This window comes from Salminus brasiliensis, chromosome 1 (genome assembly GCF_030463535.1).
Source record: "Salminus brasiliensis chromosome 1, fSalBra1.hap2, whole genome shotgun sequence".
NCBI classification, from domain to species: Eukaryota; Metazoa; Chordata; class Actinopteri; order Characiformes; family Bryconidae; genus Salminus; species Salminus brasiliensis.
Genome location: NC_132878.1, coordinates 93036507 through 93055738, shown reverse-complemented (window position 1 = coordinate 93055738; position 19232 = coordinate 93036507). Strand labels below are relative to the sequence as shown.

The following is a 19232-nucleotide window of genomic DNA, read 5'->3' as shown; positions in this document are numbered from 1 at the left end:
TGAAGACCCTGCACTAAGAAATTGTATTATAATAATAAATAAAAGCCCAGAACACAATTAAACACAACTGAGATTAAACAAATGTATGTTCATGCATTTGTCCGGTTTGTACTATATTTGTTTATATATATATTAAATAAATTTATAATTGTTTTCTCACAAATAATTCACAAAATGATCCATATTAATGGTCATTAGCAACCATCAGCTAATAACTATTCTCTCTGCTCACACCTTCAAACATGAGCTCTTCTAAGCAGCTGTCAGATGGTCTGAAAATGAAGCTAAGTATTGCCTACAGTGCTACAAAACTACAAACCACTAAGATATCGAAGCTCCAGCTTTTAAGTCCCACTGTCCAGCGTGGCATTATGAAACGGAAGTTAAGGGGATCTGTGGAAGTCAAGGCAAGTTCTCCAAGTCCATCTCAGATAGAGCTGCTTGTATGCTGACCAGAGAGGCTAGGCAAACCCCTCATATGACCGCAACCTCCTGGAAGGTTTAGTCCACACAGGCGTGGATGTGCACTAGTCTACTGTGCGGTGTGGCTCTCACAAATGCAAGCATGCAATCATCACGAATATCAACATCAGCAGCTCGATCTGCCAGAGACATTTTGGAAACTTGATGTGGACTCAAAGCAGACCACAAACACACTGTAAAAAAAAAAAAAAACTGTCAAATGACGGTCAGAAATCTCTTCCTTGAAAAAAAAAAACAATAGGGTTCAATTTAAAGAAATTTGATCTATTTAAACAATTTTTTTTTTTCAGAATTATTAGTGGTACACCTCCAGAAGCAACTTCCTCTGGGCCGACTGAAGAAGAGATGTGCTGCTTTTATTATAGAAACATACAGTAATGTTGATTCAGAGCTGAATTTGCTATTGAATACCTAGGTGTCCATGCCCGACATTCTTCATGCAAGTGCTTTGGATCATCTTTTCTCTGAGCTTCTTCAGATTATTACAGACCGTGTAAGCGTAGCTTCCAGAATTAGCAGGTATTTAATTGAAATAACTCCTCCTCCTACCAGTGAAATGTTTCCTGTGCCACTGGCTGCATCATATATCCATCAGAATGGAATCCAGCCTTATCGGACCATAGTATAGAGATGGATGTTAATTGCCCCCCCTTGTCCCAACCATAGTCAATCCACCAAGACTGCACTGCAATTACAGAGCCAATGTGCAGAACAGAAGCTAAAACAAGGGCAACAACTAATTTAATGGAAATCGAGCATTCACAGTTTTACTTGTCCTTGAAGTGACTACCAAACAGCAGTAGAAAGCTTTTATTATTATTATTATTAATTTACATTTTAATAATTCCTAGTTTCTAGGGTTCTTACATTAGGCAAAAAAAAAATACTGCAATTTTTTTTTATAATAAAATGTGCTGTCAAAGGTTTTTGCAGCTCAATTACACTTTAATTAACATGTTGATTTAGCCCTTGAGCACAAGTCCACCCTTCTTTTAAGTAAGAACTGCAAATCATTAATCATTGATCTCAGTCATTAATCAAATTATATATTCAAAAATAAAAACTTGTCAAATGCACATCCCTAGAGGAAACAGAGCAAACATTCACCGTACATCAGTTTAATGCACCAGTCATCATGGTTATGACCTATTTTGCTAGTTCAGACCATGCCATCAGCTTATGATTATTTCCGAGGAGACAGGAAAGAACTCTGGTTTCAGGTGGCTTCTCCTTTCTGCTTTCCCTCATTAAAGGTGGAGTAAGGAATTAGAGATGGGCATGGGTTAAAAGGGAGGAGATGGGCATGGGGTGGTTAGGACTTGGTCATTGAACAGTGAACAGGGTAGAGGTGGGATTTATTGACAGGAGATTGATCAGATATAAAATTACACTACTTTGTAAAGCCTTAAATTTCTGACAAACCGTGGGACAGCTGCATTAGCCTTGCAGCCCCAGGGCAAAACTACAGAAGAAACCCAATACAGGTCTTGACTGGGATAAGTCAAACTTATTAATGGAAGGTGTAAACGAGATTTTAAAGCTTACTGTACAAAAAAATACTCCAGTGACATGCAGAAAAAGGCAAAAACAGACACAGACACATTTGTCCAGTCGGCATATGTGTATTTGCACTCAAGTAAAACCAAACTAAATATACATTTCAAATGGTCTACCAGCCTAAATATAAATATAGCAGTAACGGAATGTTGCATCTGTGCAGCTTGCATGGGTCACAAGGAACGGGTGATGTTCTTTACACTGGGGAAAGAAAATTAAAAAGACCATCGGTACAAAAAGCAGAAGAAAGAAAAACTAGAACCATGTTCAGCTGAGATCTGATCTGAGATTATATACAGGAAATAGATAATAAAATGTCAAGCCGTTACTTTCATGCGCTAGCTCTGATTCTTCTTCCCAGAAGCTCCCCATAAGTTTCCAAACCGACTAACAAAAGCCCATCACTAACAACATTAGACTACTATAAAGGATAACATACTTCACTGCTCCTTTCCCATCTGGAAACCTTGTGTTTCTCCCCTTTAAAAGCAGTACACCAGTCACAAACGCCATCCCTGCTAATAAGGAATGGAAAGCAAGTGGCGACTCAATCGGCATTGTGCAACGGAGGTCGTTCCAGCCTGCACTAATAACATGGGGCTCGTTAGAAACGCTGGATGAACAATTCTAATTTGTCTACCGCAATGAACTTTGGCTCATGGCCCATCGTTTGAGAGGTCCAAATCACATTCATATTCGATGAAGTAAAATCCAAGTCAAACGAACAAACACAAAAACACACAAAAAAGAGAAATCAAAGATCTATTGTATAAACAGACGATTGATCACGGCATGAGCTGCAGCGCATGTACTATTCTGAAGCAACTATTTGAAGAACAGCGATTCCTCCCTTTGGCTGATCATTACACACTGCACAGCTCTGCCAACACACACAGCGAAAGAACTCGGCTTGAGCCTTCTTCCAAATTCAGATATTTGTGCATTCCTGTTCGTCAATTAATCTAAAGCACGTGTCCTCACCATGCAACCATCTAAACTGCTCACCTAAAGAAGCAACGTTCACTCTAAAGAACCTCCTATGTCTGGATCAGACCTAGGCCAGACATATTTTGATGCGTTTCCCTGTACGCAAGATAAGAACCAAAAACCCAATAAATCAAAATAGACATATAATAAAAGCCGATGGACGGTTGCTGAATTCTGTAGTTGCATGTAGAATGCCTTCAGGGTTTGAGCCAGTAACAAAGTACCCTTATATTCAAGTAACTTTTGGAAAATAACTATTAAATGGTTACACTGGCTTTATAACAATAACAGGAATATTCCTACTAGTAGGAGCAGGAGCAGGTGGAATTGGCCTGAATGGTAATAATGGCAATTTTTAGCTTCTGCAGGAGTGCAGACATAGTGACATTAGACATAGCAAGTTTAACCTGCGTCCACAAAAATCACATTTGCCCACAAAAGGTGCAATACACCTAGTAATAAACAACTGAAATGCAAATGGCACACAAATATTGAAATATGTTGATTTATTTGTGGTGATAAGTGAGTTTAATTGTACTGGGGGCTGTTACCATGGCACAGGCCTACATTTGGTAAAACAGGCCGCAGCTCTACAATATTCTTCTCTCGGAGATGCTACATAGGGATGACCCTTTTTGCCCCTTGTTCCAATCGGAGTAGTTTAATGCCAAGTATTTGTGATTATACTGAAGCTACATCAAGATTAGCAAAAAGTTTCTATAATGTGATTTAATTTGGTAGTGACTTTTTAAAAATGTATATATAAATGGTCATTTTATAGTGCGTTATCTTATAAGTTCCTTTACAATACTGCAGTCAAATCACGTCTTGTACAATGTCAGTTCAGAGTGTGTACCACTACACACTATATAACTATGTTATGAGGTGGTGAATGTACCATGATCAGGTGTGCATTTCAGGCTACTAAGCACTGCTGAGTGCTGGTTTAAGACTGAAGAATGCAGTAGTCTTGTGTCCTGTAAAACTGCATTTCTGTTATAGTCCAGTTTCTAACCACTTCTAATTCAAGAGTTACGATGTAGCTGGAGTGCGTTTCCCCACATAGCTATATATAATTTATGATAGAACAGAAAATGTCAGTGCAATGAAAAGTACAACGAAACGGAGTTGGTTGGGCAGCGTGAGCAATACGTCAACGGCTCCCCACTGCTGCAGGCTGGAAATAAGACCACCTACAGGACACCAGAGGGCGCTCTGCTAGAACAGAGGGGTTAAAGAAACAAAACAAGAACACAGAACTGGATCAGGCTTTAAACATGGCTGGATGCTGGAGGCTCCTTTATGATTCATTAGCACTGTACTAGTTTCCACAGGCTCCTGCCACAGATATCAGAACCTTACAGAAAGCAAGAGTACGATTAAACGCAAGACATCCTCACAGTCTGTCATCCTGTAACCAGTGTTTTACATTGTCAGATGTTTAAAATGGTTATTTCACAGAATTCAGCAACTGCCAACAGCTTCTATCATAAGCACAAATTGAGTTGAAAGGGTTTCCATCCTTTTGCAAGCACTTATTAATTAATGTCAGCGGCTTTGAACGGTACGGGACAGATGCATGAGCCGTAGATTAGGTTTAAAACGCTGGATTATTCCTCTTAATTACGACAGAGGCAAGCTTTCAGGAACTTCCCACTTTGGGTACGCCTCAAAAGTCACGGTTTGTGGGGGGGAATGAAGAATTCGAACAGAGCGCTAAATCCTCAGAATGCAAACAAAACCAACTCTCATTTTACCAACTAAAGATAGCAGCGCAGTTTCTACGTCCACATAACCCCATTTAAAGTCTCCCACTATGGGCATTTTTATAAAAGTCTTCTTTATAAAAGAAAAATTAATCCATTACATTATGTACATTTTTTTTTTTTTTTACAAACAAATCAACACACTAACAGATTTCAGGGATTTACAGTCATACATTACTGTGTCCACTGTGGAAAAATGTAGTGATTGGTGCGTCGCCGTCTTTTTTTTTCTTTCTTTCTTTCTTTTTTTCCCCCACTTTCTCTCCCTTCAATCTCCAGATCACCCTAAAAGGTCTACTGTGACAGAATGTCCCACAATATCAATCTACGTCCTGGAGCTCCAGTGAGGCCCCGTTTAGGCTCTCTTAGTGACTGATCACCTGGAGTCTGAGTCACTGGTGTCTGAGGAGGAGGAGGAAGAAGATGAAGACGACGAAGAAGAGTCTGAACTTGAACTGCTGCCGCTGAGTCGAGTGGGCACAGCATGCTGCTCCACGCTGCTGGATTTCTCCACTGAGTAAGGAAAGTGAGAGGAGAGAGATACATAAGCTTTAACAAAAGGGAGTATCGCTTTTGTATTTTTGTCCATTAACACTAAATGTACTGTAAGCTGTACTGCTGAAACGTCTTCTAGTGAAATGAAGGCATGTCTCCTTATCAAACCTCATCAATTTTGAAATGTTAGGATCAATTAATTAATTATGGATTATCATAATATCCAGTTAAATGTATAATATATATAATATAAAAAGCTTAACAAGAACAATATTGTATTAATATATTTACACTGAACTCTTCATTAAACCAAAGGACACTTGGACCTCTTTTCCACTGCAGGGCCTAAAGGGTCTGAGCAAGGTTAGTTAATTGTACTTGGGGCAACAGAACCCTTCAGTGAGAGGGCTTAAATGACAGGGATCCGATGACTCGCTCTACGTTTCCAGTACAGAAAATGGCAAATACTGTATCTAAAAAGCACAAGAATTGCCTTTTAGCATCTCTTCAGGTGTAGAGAAACGTACACTTTAGTGCACTGTGTGCATAATAACGTTGAGCATACGTGAGTCAGCTAGGGTGGCGTTAGCACAGCCCGCCCGCCAGCCAGCCAGCCAGGCTCGTCCAACATCTCCAACAGCACTAGCACAGGCTGAACTTGCTTACTGGAAACTAGCATTACTTTTGTGAGGCAAGCACTTAAACGCGATTTGCAGAGTTTTTGTATTAAAAGATGAGAAATAACAGCTGTGCCGGACTATGTTCATGATTATATATATATATATATATATATATATATATATATATATATATATATATATATATATATATATATAGGGCTTTATGCCAGGACCACGGCTATAGCTATCCGTTAGCTAGCCACACTTGCACCAAACCTCACATAGTTTCACAGTTTGGATACATGGACCATTTGGCCCTGCAGTGGAAAAGAGGCCGTGGATCTAGAACCTAGGACATCAAAAACTCTAATCTTTAGAATGATGGTGCTTCATCCAACCCTCAGGAAGCAGTTATTGCTATTGCAGGCTTATGCACACACTATGGTTACATACACAATGTCTCACCTTTGGGTTTCTGGGGCTTCTTGACAGAGTTGAGTTGTCCACTAACATCCTGGAGTCTCCTCTCCAGCTCCCTTCTCTTCTCCAGAGCCAGTTCCTCACGTGACTTCCCACCCCCAGCCTTCTTTGCCACTAAACACAGAAAAACAGTTGGTTTACTTTTCTCTTCTTGTTATATTATCATAGCACTGATATAATGATGAAAATGCCAGTTTGAACGAAAATAAATATCAATAATAAATAATTTTCCAATCAAAAGCTGATGTTTCAAAGGTAAGGGATATTGCAACTTCAGCAAAGACATGGAGGAAATCGTAACAAATTTACTGTCGAAAAAGACAAAGAAACAAAGTGATCGAGATAAAATGGTTGTACATACTCGCTGGCGCTTCACCGTAGGGTTTCCGTGGTTTCTTGCGCAGGCAGGTCATGACATAACGCTCCAGCTCACGCAGCGTGGATGGTTTCAGAGTCTCAAAGTCTATCTCGATCTCCTCTGGGTTTGTGTCGCGGAGTGACGGCTCACGGGACTGGATAATGTGAACCACGCGGCCCAACTTTTCGCCCGGGAGCTTGTTGATGTCCAGGCTAAGCTGCCGCTTGGCGTCATAACTCATGGGCAGGACATCCTCTTCCTCCTCGGAGTCGTAGTGAGCTACAGGGGCTGCAGCTGCAGCCGCGGAGAAACGAGACACTGCAGGCGTCGACTTCTTGGTAGTCCTGGGACACAGAAAGGGAGATGATAAACTGGACTGAAAAAAAAAAAAAGAAAGAAAAAAAAAAACCCACCAAAAGCGCCCAAGTTTCATAACCTGTAGTACACAGTTTCTGGTTCTTGTTGATTTTGGTTCGATTTCAGTCAGGAAATGCACTTTTCTAGTCCTTTTTTGTTACGATTATGGTTCTTGTCATGAGCCTGAACCTATGCTGGTACGTCAGACTTTTACAACTTTATCTTTGGGATAAAGAAGTAGTGTTGGGTTTGTTTAACCCAAGTTTACCAAATAATCTAAGCCTTGCCACCCACTGCCATTTTCAGTATAAATGTACAAGGGCAGAAATTGCCCCCCATATCAACAATAGCGGTGTGGTTTAACAGGGCAACAAAAGCACACGTCCATTAAGCTGACAAAAATAATGTGTCAGATCAATACCGCATCCAAAATAGGGCTGTGATTCACTGACGTCAGCTATGTCAATGGTGTAAAGGCATCAATTTGCAGGGTTTATTTTAAGATATGCCACAAGCACAAAGTATGACCACATTTTCAGGGCATGCAGCAAAAAGAAAACCATGGATATGGACTAAAGCAGCTTCTAAACTACAGATTCAAGGTCCTATTCCAGAAATAGGCTGGGCATGTAACATGGTAATATCACAGAGTACGTTTTGTTTGTAAACAAAAACATAAAAGCTAACTTTGTTTTTGTTAAATTATTATAATATGTCTAATAATTGCTCTATATGTAACAATTTTAGCTTCTCTGCGCTATTAGGATAGGATAATTTTCACTATACATTTAAAATATACTATATACTAATATACTAACTATACATTTAAAATATCCCACATAGGAGGTGCACTTAAACTCTGTCTAAATAATTTCAGAGATTTAAATGGACTTTGTTCTTTACTAAGGTTTTTTCTTTTTGGTATGAACGCATCAACAGCTATTTGGGCCCGTGTTGATTTCTACATGGGATATATATTTCCTGGAAATGTACAGTAGTCCAGCATTGCCTAATCGCTTTGCTGTTCATTAGTACAATAATTAAATACAGGATTAACATTCCATAACAGAGATTTCTCACTTGTTGCTTTTGCTGTTCTTCTTGGTTGGAGCCCTCTTGCTCTGAGTGGACGATGGTGCCGGCTTACTGGCCTTGCTCTTCGATGCTTTGCTTGGTTTCTCCTTCTCCCTCTCGGTGCTCGGTACACTCCGGCTGCCCTTGCGCTTGTCCAGCTTCTTCTTTTTCTTTTTATCCTTCTTCTTCTCTCGTTTCTTCTTGGGCTTGACGATGGGGGTGGATGACAGAGCCGCCAACTGTTCGTGCACCGCTCGCAGCTGCAGCAGAAAGATGGCACACTCAACTTAACACTTTTACCATATAGAGCAGTTTTAGAAATTCTGAGCTCAATTTTCACTTACAGTACTGTGCAAAAGTTTCCTGTGGAAATTAGGGTTAAAAAGCTTTTCAGGGCAGTAAGTCTTTATTAGCTCAGAAAAACACTAATATTAGAATAAACACTAATAATAACAACATTACTACAGAAAGTGGTGGTGGTGGTTCTCCATCACTGTGTTCATCATTAGAACATCTCCAAAGTTCTCCTCATGGAGTCTAGTGTTATTTAGAGTTCTCCTCAGATCAACACCTAGTTTGGTAAATCAGGGCTTAATGATGGTAAACTAGGTGAGCTGCTGCTGCTGCTGCTGCTGCTGCTGTAGTTGAACACATCCTCCACGCTGTGCTGGCTGGACTGGGGGGCGTCCAGGAGAAACCTGGAAGAACTGAGCTCTGTTCTTCAGACTAGCTGACCAACAAGATCTCACCTATTTTTTTTTCTTCAGAATGAGAAGCTCTTGTTCCTTTTTATTGGATTTATGTGTTTCCCTGCATCTGTTCTAATGCGATTTCTGAGAGAAATTATTTTAAATAACATGCCTAGATGCCTCAACCCTGTGCAGTACTGTATAACACCTTTAAATAAGAAGGGCAGTTCTTAAGCTTAATGAAATGTATAGAAGTACACCCCACAGCATATGCACATGCATCACTTAGATATTTAACTTAGGGTTAATCCTTAATCTGTTTTATATGCAAGCAGTTTTAGGACTTCCTGGAATGAGAAAATTGACTTAAGGGACCGATAAAACTTGTTAGAGCGCTCAATGTCACAACAACGCCCTGCTTCTGTACTTTACTCCTTCTTCTTACTCCTTCTGTACTGTACTCATACCATGTTTTAAACCAAATAATGACGACATGCCCAGCATGCTGAACGTCTGCTTAAATTAGTGTGTATTCGCTGGACCAAGTGAGAATCCCCTCACCTGAGTGCACACCTGGTCCTGCAGCTGGGCCAGCCGCTGGGCTCTCTCTTCTTCACTGTCTGAGCTCGGGCTGCTCTCGCTATTCGCCTCACTCTCACTGGTTGGTTCGCTCTCGGACGAAGAGGAGGGTGATGACGATGAAGACGACGATGAGGATGACGAAGATGATGAAGACGAGGAGGAGCGCCGCATTCCCATCATGCCCATATTGTGGCCTAGAGCCGCGGGCACCAAATCTTCTTCCTCCTCTTCCAGAACTTCGTCCGGCATCTTGGCGAAACGGAATTCAAACACGTCCTGAAAAACAGAATAGCGAGCCAAAATAAATACATAAATATTAGTGGTCTACCTATTCAAAAGTTTAATGCCCTTAATCAAAACAATAGACTGTGGTTAATTCAGATTAATCACTAGTTCAAATACTAGATATCACATCCTTACATTTTTGAGCAAGAGAACAAACAAATTATGCCTAATAAACTGTCTTGAGGACTTGAGGCCTTGAACACAACGAACCTCAATCATAATGATTAAGCAATAAAATTTAACAACTAAGAAATAAATGGATGACCAGACATTGGGCTGGATTAAGCTAAGAGCTAAGAGAGGGGCAGCTGTGTGAGAGAAGTGACGGAGGGGTAAGAGAACGAGGGTTGGTTATGAGATTTAATCCATATTTCAGTATGAAAAGTGTAATCTACCCTCTGAGCTCAACAGTAGCGACGCGGTGTTTACATCGCTAAATAACAGCTCCAATACGTCACTAGACTCTAAAGAGAGAGACTTCCCGATGGAAGTTGGGCACAAACTTGGTAAGATGATTAATTTGCATTAAAAGGTATAAAAGTTAAATAATTCAATTAAATTAATTGTAAAAAGTTTGCAGATTCATCAGGTGCATTAACATTTTAACATTAACAGCACTAATAAAAAAAAAAAAATTCACATCACTTGCTTAAATGGGCAAACATTGTCAGCTTCACTGCATTCCACTGTCTGTAGATTAGTAACAGACAACATATTCTAGCCCACATTCAGCTCAGGTAGCGAGCCATGCTCTTTTTTTTAACCTACCAGTGCATGTGGGAGATTTCTGGGCCCTCGAAATCAGGCTCAACTCCACACTGTACTGCTCAAACACATTCTCAACAGTGCTCACATGTTGTAAGCAGTGTGTTTGCATGTGTACCTGTAGTTTACGTGCCATGGACACCACATCATGCTCTGGGGGATTATACTTGTAGCAGTTGGAAAACATGAGTCTGACATCAGCGCTGAACTCCTGCGAGTCCCTGTACTCCCGCTCATCCATCTTCCTCTGAGAGAGACAGGCAGAGACAAAGTGACAAGTGAGAGATAGCAGATCACAGACACATAGCAGAGCTATTGAACTGTGCTCACAGCTGATTGCTTGAGTGTGCATGTACAACACTGCCACAATACTCCCTGACCCAAAAGACACTGAAAACGTTAGTATCTGTAGATACAAAACTTTTTATTTTATATCCATCCATCTATCTATCTATCTATATATATATATATAGAGCTATTTTTAACTAAACACTTCTGTTTAAAGCAACAATATGTAATATAGTTACAGGCTATATAAGTTTATAAGGCTTACATAAGTTTACAGGCTTTCTAATATTGGTCTACATTTTTATGCAAGGTTGTTCAGTGTTCCAGAAGAGATGACAACACTTAGCACACTCAAAATGCATGAGCCGACATGTACACCCAAACACCGAACTGACCTTGATGGTACTGAGGTCCATCGGGTGTTTGATGATGTGGTGGTAGTCGTGCAGGCCGAGTGTTGACGCATCAACAGGTTTGTAAAAGGGCCAGGCGTAGGCAGCGTGTTTTTTGGACAGCAGTTCTTTGAGGATGCCGCTGCAGTACCGTAGCTGCCGGCTCAGTTTCCCTCGCCGTGATGGTCGGCTGGGCCGCACAGAGTCGGGAAGGTCCTTGCGAGGAGGCTTGATGGGCCGGCGGTTCAGGGGTCGACCCATTACAGGCTGCAGGTGGACAGTCTCGCTCGTACCTACTCCCCGCACCAGACTGGGAACACAGTCCAGGGGCATTGGAGAGATGGGCATAGGTGAAAGGGACAAGGGCAGACCCCCTGCTGCACCCCCACGGCCCTTGCCCATGCCTCCCACGCGGCTGACGGAAGCCACCGGGAAGCCCATGGTTGTGGGGGTGGTGGTGTCTGCTTTGCGCTTCACCCCTTTCTTCTGTGGGGAGACAGAGGAAATAAGCAAATTGTGCCAAATGTATAGAACCATGGCTTTCCCATTACAAATCGTACCATTGACCGCTCTGTGAGTAGATATTATATATGTATTAGCGACAAAATATTTAGTACACACCTAAGGAACCATTATAACTGTCCTTTAAGATGCAAAATGGGTAACTGTAAATATAAAATGAGAATAAGAGGTTTTGGGACCCAATACATCTTTCTAAGAGACAGAATTAGACTTTACTGTCCTCAAACAGCTGTCTTTTTTCTAATAGGAGCACATACATAAACAAACCTAACAATACTTCTCCAACACTTCATAAACCAAAGCACATTTGCATGTTCACATCATTCAAAGTCTTGGTGATTGCATGAATTCCTTTTAATTCAGCTCCATACTGTGAGGACTAGATCAGCAACCCCCACTCCATACTATGACAACAGCATATTGATCTTTAAATACTGCATTTAAAATACATTTCTGTTCAGTACCTTGGCAGTGGGCTGTGTGGGGGGCAAAGTCATGAGGGTTGGAGGTGGGGCAGGTTTGCTAAGCATCATATGAGGAGAGCCAGAAAACCTGGAGTCTGGAGTATCTGGAGAGGAGGGAGAGTAGGCAGACTGGGACACCGCAGGGACCTGCTGGGCTATAGTCACACCTCCTAAGAGAAGGGGACAGTTTTTAAACATTAGAGATCATTTTTAAACAATGCAGCATATTAATTTAAGTAAACCTGCAAACAAAGTGAAGGATTTCCTTATTTCATGTGCCTGCGATTCATCACAGGACATCATTTCAAAAATGAAATTCTTCATCCATCAAAATGTAATGGCTTGAATTGTAATTATGTAACCACGCACAAGCAGGCAGGGAAAATAACATTAACCACCTTCTTCATTCAAAAATCCCAACCAACATTAAGAGAAAACACTTCTGAACAGCTAGTTCAAAGACCCTTTCTGGTAGTGTTTCACAATCTGGAAGAGAAGTGTTATGATTTCTCTATGACTGCACATTGATTTTAAGAGAGGATGTGGTAAATAGCAGTGTGTGCAATCACTGTGCTGTTTCAATGCAACCACAAGATCAACTCAATCAATGCTCAACACAGAACGATTCCAACTGTTTGGGTCTCTTGTTCACCACGCATGAACATACATCCAAGAAAGCAAGAACGTAATGAATACTTCAGCATGATTAACATTACCTGCTTTTATTTTAAAAACCTGATTTTAGCCATCGTTCTGCAGATGCCAAATGTGAAAGAACCTCTCACTCTTTGGTATTTACAGCAACAACTAGTGAAAATTCTTCAAAAAAAACTCACTACAGTATACACCAAAAGCCCAAAGTTTGTGGACATCCCTTCTATCTAATACATTCAGCCAGCTTGCCTAATCCCTGTGCAGAAGTACGGCCAATAGCACCCAAATTTCTGGAACTTATTGGCTCCATGCCTAATGCCAGGTGTGGGGTAGAGGGTTATAAAGCCCCCTCAGCATTGAGCTGTGGAGCAGTAGAACTGTGCTCTCTGGTATGATGGTGCTCCATCTAATAATTATACTTTTCAATAAAATAAAATGGAAATTTTAAAAGATAATTTTACTAGAGACTTTTTTTTACAAAGATTTAAACATTTTTCAGGGTTTCGGAGCATTTTACTGAGAGCATCTGAACTAATTTGTGGCAAAACTGTGGGTTTTGTAGACTAAGCAGCTTTGCACACCCAGCACAAACTGGGTGTTGTCACTTCAAGAAAAGTGGAAGTCATCTGCATTTACTACTTGTCAGATGGCAGCCCTGGTTAGCTAAAACACTGCAGAGCTCACCATCTCTTCTCATTCACACCCAAGCTGATTAGCGAGGCCTTTGTGACTTGGTCCAGGCTTTAGTGCGTTTCTGAACTTGTTACTCTGGAAAGTAAGCATTTGTGCATGCGCCCTCAGTGACACAAATAACCCCACCACCACCACCACACATCTGCAGATTTTGGTCCAGCACTAAATCACACATATTTAAAACTTAACGATTAATGAAAGTGTTGAATACACAGATTTTGCTGTTATTTTCTGCATAATTAAATCATATAATAACCGGTCATGCACCACACGTACAGCAGAAAGAGATTACACCTTAAAACAACCTCTTGAACTCACCTCTGCCTCTACGACTTTTCCCAACCTTGACACCTCTACTTCTTGGCGCAGGAGGAGGGAGCTCAATCTCCTCCGGGGGCATCTGCGCAACCTTCTGCAGAAAGACCTTCTCCAGAGACTGGGCCATCAGCACTATGTCATCTGTAGGCTGTGATATGAACAACCGAACAACACTTTCAGATTCTCCCGCTCACTAATCCAAAAAACGAGCAACAGCAATTCTACTCCGTTCATTACGTGTGTGGAGCTGCAATTAATCTGCAACTAAAAAATGTATCTTGAGTAATGCTGCCGTTCTGCCTGTGAACAACAACAACAACAACTGTGACGACGACGCTAGCTGCTCACATTGGGGTAATGAATAAATCACCAGAGACCGTTTCCATAGCAACCTCCATGGTTTCTGGTCGTGCAGACCGCGAGTGTCGGGGGTTAAGTGAGGGTTCTCACCTTGTTGTAGATGTAACAGTTCGTGAACATGGTGTTAAAGTCCTGAATGCACTCGCTGGCGTTGCGATAGTAGTTGTTCTCCAGTCGTTTCTTGATGGTGCCCATATCCATAGGCTGCTTGATGATCTTATGATAGTCCTAGGAGGGAAAAAAAAAAAAAAAAACACATCGATCATTAACTGGCTCATATGTGGTGAAATCGCTCTGCTGCCGAGGTAAATATAGAACATGTATAAGCCCGGTTGCCTACACAAACACACGGAAAACAGTCCCCAAAAGAAAGCAGGATTTGTGAAGGCTTAAAAAGAACGGTGAGCTTTGCCAGGGGTTCAGTTCAGCCTCCAGGGACTCCAGAATGTCCATATTTCTATTCAGCTTCAGCTCAATACACTTATAAACAGACGTATATAGCAGATGACTCAGAGTTTTGATTACCTGGCTTGTGTGTTAGGAAGCAGAAACATTTTTTTGACTGGCTCCTTAGACAGGAAATGTCAGAGCTAAAGAAAACACTGGCCCAATAATCATTTACTATAAGTGGTTCTGGAGAACCACGGTTCTCTGAACACATTGGCAAGCATCAGAATCTTCTTAAAAACAAAGAACTGTCAATAAGGCCAATTCTCCAACGCCGTGCCTACTGAACACAGCCCTTGGACTCCACTCACCGGCAGGTTGAGTCGAGCCGCGTCCACAGGCTCGTGGAAAGGCCAGGCAAAATGGTGGCGCCAGAGGGCCTTCACCATGACCTTCTGTAGGAACCGCAGCTGGTTGGTCACTCGGCCTTGGCGGCTGGGGTCCTTGACAGGGGGCTGCTGAGGAAGTGGTGGTCCTGGCAAAGGGGCGTGCGGCAGAGCCGGACTCTCGAAACCCTCGAAGAGGAGAGACGGCTTGCGGATGCGTTTTCCAGAACTGGGTACGTTCGACTCCATCCTGCCCAGCATGGACAGCCCCACTCCCAGAGAACTGCGGAGGGAAAAGAGGAGCGTCGGGTCAACACACTGGAACAGTTCTTGACCAAGGCTTAGATTTTTAGAGCAGCTCTGGTTTCACAAGCTCCTACTATGCTGACACAGTGCTCCCATGGTTCATTTGATGTTTGTACAGCTGTTCCAAAGTGTTACTGGTCGGAGCATGTTCACAGCTCAAGGTAAAGTTAGCAGCACAGTCCGTTAAAGCTTCACGTACTATCTAGAGCACCAAGGAATAAAACAGTCTAGGGGAAGCAAAGCTATGATGCCCATGAAAGGAAAAAGTCCATGTCTAACCCAGATGAAGTCAATAAGGCAAGGTTTTGCTTCTTTAACACCCTGACAGATAAACACCAACAATTTTCATTTAAATAATTTTAAAATCTATTGAGAAGCTACAATAACTTTAAAACCACCACAACTAAGCAATGTATCCAATTTATTTAAACTTTTAAGCTAAAATGTTAGAACGGTTACTGTTGAGAACAGCTTCCCCATGATCCAACTTATCTTTGTGTATATATATTTAAGCAATTTATGCACTGACTGCGCCCAATCTGGAAGAAGATCTGAGTGTGTTTCAGGTGAGGTTTGGAAATGTTTTGTGCATGTGTTTAGAAAAATGAGATTTGTGAACATCCAAGTCCAGTACTTGTTAGCAACATAAGCCTAGCATCTCCAGTTTTATACTAAAGAAGCAAAACCTCAGATACCAACCATGTCTTGGCTGATGACTGTACAGCCACGTTGATCAGTGAAAGATTTTCCATCAGACTGATTGAGTGTCTACGATTATTAAAGGTAAATTACCACATGTAACGTCCACAGTTACCCAAGGGATTTTTAACTGCAACTTTTGTACACAGCAGGATTAACAGGACATTAATACACAGTGTATGAGAATAGCTTTTCTTAGCAGAAATAATTATATGAACTTCCCAGCTGACAGGAATGCAGCTTAAGAGTAGTTTAGTAATGTCTAAAGCTTAGAGGTATCTTTAAACTATTAGTCTTTTCTAACTAGCTGAGGTTTTTCTTGGGTAAATAGTAAAGCACTTTTGTAAGTCGCTCTGGATGAAAGCGTCTGCTAAATGCCTTAATTGTAAATGTAAAAGTGCAGATCTAAAACTCAAGTGATCTTAAATTTTTCAATGAATAATTTTTATATTAATGATATTACTGTCACATACATGCATTAAGTATTTTGTTTGAGGCATAAAACTGAAATAGCTAGAACTCTGTTACATTGGCTAGATCACAATGCTCATTTTGCAAGGTTGTGTTATTAATGCCCCTTTACCATAAACAAAGCCCAAGCTCACGTAATTGATGTTGGTTTAATTAATGCCTTCACTCCAGTGGTCTAATATGTATTTTTGGTAGGTTATACGGTTATAAGTGGCCTTAACCAAAACATGCAGCTACGAGCTATCATTACCCTGTCTGCTGCGTGACGCCCATGGCACGTACAAACGCACAAAGGCAGTTCTTTACATTTACAATAGAAATGTACAAAACACTGACACTGACTTCCACTGAAAGAAAAGGAGGTTTTCCTTCTCCTGTAAAGTTTACATTAGGGATATACAAGACTTTTGTCTGACATCGACACGCAGTAAATCTACACCCCAAAGAAAACACACATAGGCAAGGTAATAATTGGGGATGTTTGCAATTCAACCCAGTGGTTTGGGATTTGCTCCATTTTATTATTTTCAGGAAGATCACAAGCTCTTAAACACACTTAAGTCTAAAACTGTCCTTTCATAAAAGTTGCTACCAAATAAATCAGTCCATTATGTCTCATTATATGAACTGGTTATTAAAAACAACATGCTTTTACTTCAGTATGAATAAACATTATTTATAGAAACACATTTGTGTGTGTGTGTGTGTGTTATATATATATATATATATATATAGAGAGAGAGAGACACACATCAGCCCTGATATGACTCGCTTTGTGAGTCATATCAGGGCTGCACGATACTGGGAAAAAATTATATTGCAATAGTTTTCTTTCAGTGATATTAAATCAAATTTTGGTTGCCACAAAGCAGCTTCACAGAATCAGTAATCAGTAAAAAGACAAGAATTCAACAACACAGGAAGACATGAAAACCTAAGACACATACACTGCAAAATATTTTTCAATCAATGGTGCAACCTTATGCTATTCATAATGCACTTGGTGCAACCTATAATGAGTAAAACAAATGATACTGATATAATCATGTCTCTGAAAGATCAAGGTCATGGGAAATGGAAACCGCGTGTGTACCATTTAATTTATTCTCCCTTATGTGACATTGCATATCTGACAATGTGAATATTGTTGTCCATGCACACTTTGCAATGCAGACATCCTGTACATCCCTGGCCAGAATTATATCTGGATATGGTCAAGCCACACACACCTAAAAACTCCCAAGACATTTAAAACTGATAATCTGATTGCTCAAACCACCTTCGGTAGTGGTCTGAGACGGATTTAAGCCACATTATAGAAACTTCAACACATCAGCCTTTCTCAAATGCGTCCGACAACCAAAACTCCTCCCAGTACAATCAAAACACCAGTTACAACTGCAGCACACAGCAATCTAGTAAATGCATGTGGCTAAAATCTTGCTGATACTACACACATGAAGTGACCAGATGTAAACGAGGCCAAAGATCGGATTTGGGTCGGACGATGCTCAACATTAAGATATCTGGTGCAGATAGGGGGGCAAAATAACTGGATCGGGACATGCCTACACATCTTACATTATTTACATACGTGTCCCCGGGACAGCAGGCTGCACAATGAGGCCCAGGCTTTCGGTGCTCCCGCCAAACCAGATTATGGCTTGCAGGTTTATTTAAATATTTAAAACGGTCAGTGAAAGTCTATGCTTTTAGTGTCCGATGATAAGAGCTTAAATAGTTAGAAGCTAAAAAAAAATAACATTAACTTTATCTAATAAAAGGTTTAGCTGCCTTCTGACCAGAACCCCTAAACCCTAATTAAATCCATTTCAGATAATCATTTCATTACAGCTCCCTTGTTTAGCCACTATGTACAAACCTGCCTCTTATACAGCCGGAGGAAACAGAGCCACATGATAAACACCCCCAGAAATCACATCTTGCGTTATATTTTTCCTCGGAAATTAAATCTTAACATTTAACAGGGACAAAATACCCAATATCAACACGGTCTTACCGCTTAACAGTTTTGCTATTATAAGCAAGTTAAGGTAAAGGTGCCTGCATTTGTCACTGTACATGTGTCCTCCGCATTTAACCCATCTGTGGTAGTGAACACACTCACACACACACACTAGTAAACTAGGGGCAGTGAGTACACACACACACACACACACACACACACATACCCAGAGCGGTGGGCAGCCAACTCCAGCGCCCGGGGACCAGAGAGGGTAACAGGCCTTCCTCAAGGGCCCGACAGTGGCAGCTTGCCGAGCCCCAGTATCGAATCCACAACCCTGTTACCGATGACAGTCCATTGAGCCCTTTAACGCTGATATTTGGCGTCTTGGGAGGCACAATCCCAGCTGAGGGTTTCAGCTTTAAAGATGATAAAGGTGTCCCAACCAAAAGACTAAACGACCCAGAACCCAGGGATGAGCAATAAGACCCACAGTCACATCAAGGACCTACAATATGGTCCTTCTAATACCTTTGGTTAAATTAATCTATCTTAAACGGATGTAGCACAGGGTTGCATGTCAAATATAAACATCAGCATATCAACATAATAATACAGCAGCACCCTCATGTGTTGGCAGCCATTATTTTATATCGTCTTATGCAGAATGAAAAATATATGCAAAAAAATGCAAATAAAGACCTTTAAACGCATAGTTACTGTTAATTCCCACAACACAGCAACATTTACAAGGGGCTCCAGCAGACAAGCATGACATGCCTTGGGGGTACTCTACCTCATGCTACCCATGCAGTGCAATACTGCTTT

The 19232-nt window shown here is 41.1% G+C and overlaps 1 protein-coding gene across 1 annotated transcript in view; it reads right to left on the bottom strand.

Moving 5' to 3' along the window:
• Nucleotides 1–1821: 1821 nt before the first annotated feature.
• brd2b (bromodomain containing 2b) overlaps nt 1822–19232 on the bottom strand; it is an 18380-nt gene continuing 969 nt past the window's right edge. Inside the window, exons 2-12 of the mRNA XM_072692437.1 lie at nt 14948–15245; nt 14280–14417; nt 13830–13977; nt 12165–12334; nt 11182–11664; nt 10617–10745; nt 9428–9724; nt 8184–8437; nt 6750–7090; nt 6374–6502; nt 1822–5306 (exon numbers count right to left, since the gene is read on the bottom strand). Of these exons, the coding sequence (XP_072548538.1) occupies nt 5170–5306; nt 6374–6502; nt 6750–7090; nt 8184–8437; nt 9428–9724; nt 10617–10745; nt 11182–11664; nt 12165–12334; nt 13830–13977; nt 14280–14417; nt 14948–15245 (2524 nt within the window). The 3' untranslated portion in view covers nt 1822–5169. The remainder of the gene's footprint in view (nt 5307–6373; nt 6503–6749; nt 7091–8183; nt 8438–9427; nt 9725–10616; nt 10746–11181; nt 11665–12164; nt 12335–13829; nt 13978–14279; nt 14418–14947; nt 15246–19232) is intronic.